This window comes from Branchiostoma belcheri, unplaced genomic scaffold (assembly GCF_001625305.1).
Source record: "Branchiostoma belcheri isolate BF01 breed outbred unplaced genomic scaffold, Haploidv18h27 scaffold32, whole genome shotgun sequence".
Classification (NCBI taxonomy): domain Eukaryota; kingdom Metazoa; phylum Chordata; class Leptocardii; order Amphioxiformes; family Branchiostomatidae; genus Branchiostoma; species Branchiostoma belcheri.
In genome coordinates this window covers 551,518-560,404 of record NW_017803932.1, presented here as the reverse complement: position 1 = coordinate 560,404, position 8,887 = coordinate 551,518, and the positions used below count along the sequence as shown (strand labels likewise).

The 8,887-nt window shown below is 40.6% G+C and overlaps 1 protein-coding gene across 2 annotated transcripts in view; it reads right to left on the bottom strand.

The window, feature by feature from the left end:
• LOC109474911 (very long-chain acyl-CoA synthetase-like) overlaps positions 1 to 4,220 on the bottom strand; it is a 6,006-nt gene extending 1,786 nt beyond the window's left edge. The window contains exons 1-5 of one of the 2 annotated variants that reach the window (XM_019775395.1): positions 3,604 to 4,220; positions 3,087 to 3,302; positions 2,531 to 2,689; positions 2,046 to 2,170; positions 1,656 to 1,850 (exon numbers count right to left, since the gene is read on the bottom strand). In XM_019775395.1, coding sequence (XP_019630954.1) covers positions 1,656 to 1,850; positions 2,046 to 2,170; positions 2,531 to 2,689; positions 3,087 to 3,302; positions 3,604 to 4,093 — 1,185 coding nt within the window. In that variant the 5' untranslated portion in view covers positions 4,094 to 4,220. The remainder of the gene's footprint in view (positions 1 to 1,655; positions 1,851 to 2,045; positions 2,171 to 2,530; positions 2,690 to 3,086; positions 3,303 to 3,603) is intronic. The other variant, XM_019775394.1, reaches the window with a different exon arrangement.
• Between the last annotated feature and the right edge of the window lie 4,667 nt (positions 4,221 to 8,887).

Genomic DNA, 8,887 nt, shown 5'->3' with positions numbered 1-8,887 from the left:
AGTAAATACTATAAGCTTCTAATTGTGATGGCTTATAAGTCTCTATTGGCATATACCAAACCACCATATAAACCATTTCTGTGATAAAGACTTTGCCTGATATAGCACAACAAACCCCCAAATGTCCCGTCCGTACCCCTGTCCCGTCCGTACCCCCCACCTGTCCCGTCCGTACCCCCACTTTTAGTTTTTAGCCAAGTACTGTGGAAAATGGCATTCCAATTGCTTGAAATACACATAGTAAAACCTTAAAAGATACAAACATTTGTCCTCCTTACTAAAATTAGTAGTTTTTAATGAATTCATCAACATTTGCTTTCACCCGGAGGAAGCTCTTGTGGACATTGTCTACTCCGGACTCACGTGCATGTGAACCAACTTTAGAGAACTGTTCTGGTTCTCTGAAAAATGTATTAACAAGCCAAGGTGTAAAAGAAAACATACCAGTTCATGTACATTTTGTAGCTGTGCTAGAAATTAAGATTCCTTCAAGGGAGGAGGGTTGCCAATAACTCTGAATTTAGACTACAAATCCTGCAGCGCCCCCCCCCCATTCTTTTCTTTGAGCACACTCAAATATATAAATGTACAGGTTCTGATATGTTATATTATGTTATTAATGCTGTTACTAATGTTCCCAAAGCCTTTTTAGCAATATTAGTAATTAGGATCCCTACCATCAGCTGATTTTTTTAAGGAAAGCCCTAAATTATATAAGCCAGAAAAAGTTTCTGTTCATACTATAATATACAGAAAATTCTAATTAGAATGTCCAGCTCCCTTTTCCTTAGTCTAGACACTATTACAGTGTTTGTAGATACTTCATTTCACTGGTATTAGTGAATAAATGTGTTTCAAAAGGTTTGGACAAGTCCCTGCAGTAGCAGTCTTCTGACCCATTGTGTCCCGTCCGTACCCCCACATACAATCATAAAAATGATCATTGAAAAGTCAATTGATGTGTTTCCAAGATATACAAGCTAGAACCTTTTGTAGAAATATATACAGAATGAAATAATAACAGAGTTAAGCTTCCAAATTGCCTGAACTTGAAAATTTGGTATTTGACCTTTCCTTGAACATGAAATGGCAGCAAGTTGTTTTCCTCGTAATATAATAAATGACCTGAAAATGACACAGCAAAGTGTTACTGCAAATCAAAGTCAGTTTTTTGGTGTTGTGGATAATAGTAATGGAAGATAATATGGAATAGTGTTTATCTTTTGTTCTGTATTTGGGTATATTCAATGTAACTTTACATACAGTCTTGCAGTTGTCCCGTCCGTACCCCCTTAATGACCCATTATGTAAAAGACCTGTATCACAGTGACCGAGATGTGTTGTGCAGAGATATTTTAGGATATGAAGCCCAAAGTATGTACCTTTGAATTACCAACATAAATTTTGAAGTATATGAAAGTTGATTTTTCACCCCAAGTGACAGCCTTTTGGTACACTCAATTGTGAAACAGCCGAAAGTTCTATATAGTTTTTCGTTCAGTGTAGTATAGTGGGATTGGTCTGGTGAGATTGTTTATATGCAACTTGCCTTCGTCACCGTGTTATTTCCCGTACCTAATGAGAGGTAGGGGGAACACAGCTACATTTCCTGTGCCCCCCAAAAAATCTAGTCTGATTTTAGAACTTCTGCTCACCTTTAACAAGGGAGTCAGCATGCCGACCGCACCTTGTTTATTGGTGACGTTGAAGAACGCCACGTTCCCCTCCGTTGCTCCGTAGAACTCTACAATTTGCCCCACCCCAAATCTCTCCTGAAACTTCCCCCAGATGTCCGGTCGGAGACCGTTCCCGTAGGACACTCGGACGCTGTGATTCTTGTCAAACGGAGTCTAAAAACAGATTATTGTCAGATGTGAGTTGATTAATATTTGAATGTAAACTATATACACAGACACTCACAGTGAAGATATTCCAACCAACCAACCAACCAACCAACCAACCAACCAACCAACCAACCAACCAACCAAACAAACAAACAAACAAACAAACAAACAACCAATTGTTTTAGATAGAAATAACAGTACCTTTGGTTGAGCACACAGATATCTCAATAGCTCTCCGATGTGCTGTATCATAGTCGCGTTGTATTTGCGACAGTCGTCCCAAAATCGTGTTGCTGAAAATTTCCTGGCCAGTGCCATGGTGAGTCCTACAAAACAAACCACAATAAAAAAAGTTATCATGTGATTAGATGTGTTCAGGGAAATCAATACCATGGGCGATAAGTCAACACTTGGAGGTATCTCGTGTAACGCATTACACCACAGCAAAACGCAACGAATGCGGGAGTAACTACGCCAGCACAGGGCAAGTATAAGGGTTTATGACCTGATTAAGACATCAAATTATTTGAAAATAATTAAAAAATTAAAAAATAAAAATTGAAAAAGATTGCCAGCAGGACAAGGGTTTTAATGAGAAAAAAAATCAACATATTTCTTATCAACACAGAGTAGCTTTCTTTCTAAAGGTAAGGCATCGTATTCATTTGGCATGTGCATGTACCTACCGTACTCGATAACACCGCCCAGACCAAACAACAGGCCACCGGAATGATACAGGGGCAGAGTCACGTACAGGACATCGTCGTCATTCGGCTTGGAGACCCCGAAGATACAGGCTGCACCAAGAGCCTTTCCCAGGGTCACCTTGGCAGCTTTGGGGAAACCTTTGCAACGGATAGAATAGCATATGGTCAAGCTTTATTTGTATCTCCGTCTTTTCTATGAATAGAGAAAAAGACGCGCACAATTATAGAGACATACAGGACACAGGATGTAACGTTACAGCAAAGTTCATGCCGTTTTCATAGGGTCTCTGATCATAAAACAACGTCACGTTGACAGACTCTAGCTAGGCGTTACATTTATTCCTATGGTATGTGCATTCAGTGGTGTTTCGCAAAATAAGTACAAGTTACTATCTATTTTTTTTTCAGAAGTCAATCTCCAGCAACCTAATGTCGTCAATCCTGGACATGCTATTTGGCAACGTAAATGTCTGTAACTAACGTTATAAAGTACTGGAAAAACAACACTTGCACCAGAACATATTGGTATTCAAACCTGTTGTTCCGGATGTAAAGATGTAACAAAAAGTGTCGTTAACGAGGATGCCTTCTCGTAACTTGAATGGGATTGGCTGGTCGGACGATTGACTGATTTTGTCATCCAATGAAAGAAAGCCTTGGGGAGCAGGTTTGTCTCCCTGTAACCAGACCCTCACACCAAGCTCCTCCAGTGTCGGTAGGATTTCCATTGTTGCCTCCAGTAAAGCATCGCCTGATATGGAAAGTATGAGCGATTTAAGTATTAAGATACGTGTAGATAACAAGATGATTTTCTTTTGGGACAAATTTACTTGCATGAAGTGTAAGCAAAATTGATGGAAACCTTAGTCTACTGGGAAAAGACCCCCTTCATGTACTATAGACAGCCCCTCTCTCAATAGTCTCTAGAAGTATTCAATTTCTATTCAACTGTATCCTGGGATCCTACGAGCAAAGGTGAATGACCTACATGTTGTTGACTTGCAGCCTGTGAGGGGGTGAGCAAGGTCGTAGCTTCAAAACAAAAATCTCACCTTGTCCCACAATGAGAGCCTTCGTATCTGCCTCCGTGACGCAGTGCAACAGGGACTTGCTCCGATGGTTGGTGTTCAGGAGCGCGATCTTTACCCCCAACTTCGCCAGGCCCAGGTAGGTCCAGACGAAGGCTGGCTCGTTGTAAACCAACATGGCGACGTTGTCGCCGGGATTGAAGCCGGACTCCCCGCGGAAGTAGTTGGCCACCTTGTTGGACATGACGTCCATGTCCCTGTACGTGTAGAGCTGGTCCTCGAACAGGACGAAGGGCTTGTCTGGCTGGAGCTGAACCTGGTGGAGGAAACGGTCCACTGGAGAGACGGGGGGCTGGGCTGTAGTGTACCGCCTAACGCGGGATATCGGGCCTCGGAACGTCCGAATAAACTTCAGGTCCGATCGGATCTGGGGGTACAAGACATTGAGAGCCGCCACGGCGGTGGAGATACCACCAACAGCCGCATACAGAGCAGCCTCTGTCGGCTTAACCATGGTGTTTTACACGAGCACAGAGCGATTCAAGTGCTCTCTGTTCGGATACGACTTCCGCGAAGTTCACTGTGGCGTCCGACCCCTGACCTTTGTCATAGGCAAGTTAAGGCCATTGACCTCTTTCGTCAAGAACACACAATGCAGTATTTACTGTGGTATTTATGATTATAGAGTGGTAAGAAAAAAAATAGAAATTCTTCTGCACGCGGTAGAGAGGTGCACGTGACGATTGTACTGTATTGTATATTGCCCGAACGCCAGGCTCGGTTTTCACGGCCAGCTCCTAGGCTCCAGGGCAAATTGCCAGGGTCTAACTCAGGGGGCTGTGTTTTTGTAAAGTTTCATCGGAAGCATATTCACGACCCTAAAGCCCAGGCGCTAGCTAACACATATGTAGGCCAACAGTCACATGATTATCGCCTTGAAACAAAGTAATATTGTACTAAAATAGTGTGAACAGATGAATCCGTCTAGTATCGTGTGGTAGGCACATCGATGGGCAAAATCGTCGCTCTCCGGTACACTAATTGACTAGACTTTTTTGGATCCCGTTTTATAGCCAAACATTTCTGTTCGCGGTCTCAGTTAAAGCCATGTTGATTGCCCAAGCACCGGCGGGTTGGGACTTCAAAAAACATCATACTAGTCATGGCCAACATGGTTGATTTGGTGGTGGGCCGAGTTTACCAGGGCGGTGGGCCGAGTTGACCAAATTTGCGATGGGCCGAGTTGGTAATGTTCTGAGTCGTCCTGATTCCGATCCGGCCTATGAACTGCATGCAATCTGAGGAACATCTAGGACTACATCATGGTAAAGCAATACGTAGACTTCAGCCTATGAAACATATATATCAGGGCGTATACTGAGTCCATTTGCAAACAGAATCTTCTTTTAAAGGAACGGAGTCGTGGGGATTTTAGGTTGATGTAAAATCGCCCTCTGTTGGCTCGATAATGCAATTCATCGACCCGTAAAAAGAAAACAGGAAAGACCTCGACCTTCCTATCTATTGACCAGGGCTCATAGACCTTGTGTCTCGTGCAACGAATATCTCGGTCAATATAGCAGGTTATTTAGTTTTTATGTACTTTCATTTGTCCACAATAAAATTCCCGAGTAGATAATTGTCTTTGTTCTAGTTTACAGCTTCTGTTGAGAACATTCAAATTGCGTGACTTCTTAGAGAATCGTCTATTTATAATAATAGACCTTAAAACCTGACAACATAATCGAAATCGTCAACCGCACTTTCAATGTTCCGACATATGTAAAAAGATATTTTCAATTCCTCAATATTAAACGCATTGTACTGGCGACTCTTGCACGAGAAAAGGCCACAAATCCACCGTTGCTAAGCAATTACTCTACACATACATATCAAAACAGACATAAATGGTCATTGATGGGGAATTGCCCGGAACCTGTACTATCTCAATTGTCGTTCAAACGTTCAATTTCACAATTTAAAAAAAACATACTGTTGGACAAATTTGTATTCATTACCCTTTACAAGCCCCTTGGCCTTGTTGTGTAAATGCTAGAAATACTCCATGTCAGACATGAGGATGTCACGCAATGCTCTCGAAACATACAAAATGAAATTAAAAGCAAATTAAGTAAAGTAGCCTGAAATTAAATAATTCACAAAACCAGTGTGATGATGTATCTAACGTATGCGTATTCAAATACAGCCAGTTACTCTAAGTAACCGGGTTGCTCATCTGTTACAAGTACGCGTAACCATATAAATGATCCTCCGTGTCTCATACAATTTTCATCGCTAACAAAGTGTTTTGTTGTAACCACTTTTCCATCTAATCGTTCGATCTCACGTTCCACTTTTCTTTGCTGTTGTTGAATAAGAATGCCTGGTGTAAAGGTGGCTATCAGCTATATGGACCACGGTCGTGACACTCGGTCAAGTTCAACAACCTTTACAGTTCTGTCTCTTTAACTTCTTGTTTCTCACGCTATGTGCATTTGAGAATATAACTCTTGAAAAGTGTTCATTTATCGTGAATGTCGTAATTGGGAAGATTATGGCATCTTGAATAGCTCAGCTGTGAAGGCTGAGGTATAAAGAAGGTAGGAGTCAGTGCCGATCGCACTGGAGATAGTTGGACACCTGTCTGTCTATCTCAACCGTCCAAGGGTCGGTTTGGGTGATTTTGAAAGGTGGGTGAAATCTCCGTTCCGTTACTTTAACTACTCCGCGGCTGCAGTTTATTTATGTATCTTCTACGTACCTTCTACGCCATGTAAATCTCTGCTTATTTTAGTTTCTCATTTCATCTGTTATCAAGTTCAATCAATCTACATGTACTTGCCTTGTACTCAATTCCAAATATGTTCATCTTTTTATTTCATCTTCACCAATAAATACAATGAGAAACGATTACATTATTTTGTTATGGTGTTCTTGAAGATTTTCTTGTGTCAAACTTTCAAAATTTCTATTCGATTGGGCAATGTATACGACTACAAAGCAGGCTTAAATGTCAATGTTTATCCACTGGTTCTGTTTTTTATCGCAAGGTCTGTGCTTGAAGCTCACCTGTCCAAATTATTTTTGCTATGGGAACCACGAAGGCAAGTAACCTTTGTTGTTCTAGTCTTCATATTATCTGTTTCTCATAACAAGAATTCCACAAATGTTCTAAGAAAAAAAACTAGCACGATCAAACTTGTTTCATTGTACAAGAATGGCTATCAGTGAAAATGTAAGAAGGATACAAATGTCTGTCTTTGGTTCCGCTACCATACCCGCTACATGTCCAACATGAATGCATGTACCTTCTAATACACAGTATACGTAAATACATGTGTACGTAGCCCTAAATTTAGATTCATCTATGCCAACAAGAAGGACTACGTCCAAGTAGATTTGCCTATTCATCACAAACACATACACAATCTTTTATTCCCAGAACTCTCAAAATCATGCAACAGCAGAGCATTGTTTGTTATTACTGTTACATCTGTATTTGTATGTCAATTTATTTATTAAATGTATATTTATGTCACTACATTATGTGTACAATATTTTAAGGATGACTTATTGCATTTTATTGTAGTCCGATGATGCTGAATTTTAGACGGCTGTACATTGCAACACAATTCAGGACTTACCCCTGCCATGTTGTTCTGTCAAATAAAGTTTCAAAGTTCATTGTTTACTTGCCTTTTTCTCCATTTTCAGATCAATGTCTGTCTCCTTGCTTTATTTTTGACAATCTTAAAAGGTGAGGTTATGCCCGATGTTTCATTTTCATTGTGTAAGATAATAAGATTTTCTTGCCCTTTCTACAGATCAAGTCCTTAACATTTTATTAGTTGTCAAGTTGAAAGCTTTAAATTGCGCCATTTCTTACTGCTTCACTGTTAACCTATTGTTCCAAAGGTACAAATATCGTCTCAGGCTACCCGAGCATCACAATAGAGTAAGTTCTAATTACGTATCTCTGAAGTTTTATTATTTTAGAAGAGGACCACTGACATAACTTGATAGCTTTCTGCATAATATCTAAAATTACTTAAAGTATGCTCAACATGCTTTTTCTTTGTGAATGTAACACATCTATTCATTCATTCTTCTTGTGTTGGCCTTCATTTCGTATTATCTGCAAGCATGTAACGTTACCCAGGGCGGAATCGGCACTATATGGGTCATCTGTCTGACTGATGTATATGCAAACATGACCGTACATATATGTACTTAATTCAGTTCACCAGCAAAGCCATGACTCTCAAGTGAGAAGAAGTCAGTGAAAGCTGTGATAGACGATCATCATCGTCATCACTTTAATAACGTTCTTTATACACGCTGTTTAATCGGTATGTACATTTCCCAGGTGTGTCCAAAACTGCGCTTCCCTCCTGGACATCACCGCGGTGTTCGGGATCAGGGCCGTTTGTACCGACTGCCGGGACCCGCTCAGAGAGCTGACGTTCGCCTGGCACATGTACGAGCACGACCTGAGAACCGACACAAGCAAGGACATCGCCGATCTGTCCGCCATTCGGGTTCAACGTACGACATTCCTCTTGTGGAGTTTTTGAATGAATGAATGAATGAATGAATGAATGAATGAATGAATGAATGAATGAATGAATGAATGAATGAATGAATGAATGAATGAATGAATGAATGAATGAATGAATGAATGAATGAATGAATGAATGAATGAATGAATGAATGAATGAATGAATGAATGAATGAATGAATGAATGAATGAATGAATGAATGAATGAATGAATGAGTGAGTCAGTGAGTGAGTCAGTGAGTCAGTGAGTCAGTGAGTCAGTGAGTGAAAGAATGAATGAATTCAACTCACAGATCACAATTCAATATCTTTAACGTATCAACGTTGCAGACAAAAAGTAGCATGAATGGCGCTGATATTTACAAATTATATTGATATAAATTTAAAAACACATATGCATACACTTACTTGGCAGTTCCCCAATTTTTCCAAGAAATAAAATTTTGAACACCTGTTATATATGCGCTACTAAGTTTCCTCACAGCTCCCGTACAGGCTGCGCAAATTATCGCGAGCCGTCGCGATAGAATTGTGGTCGGTCTGCCGTTCGTACAGGTCGCTCCTGAACGTTTCCTCCCGGTTCTCTTCTATTGCGCAGTGATTTGTCAGACAACTACGTGCACGCTCATTTGTGCTGTGATTAAAATCAGTACCTTGTTGGTATAGCGTATTTGCCGCTGCTATGGCATAAGGCATTTCTTCTTCACCGGCCTCGGCATTTCCCATTTTGAGATTCGGATTCTCCATGTA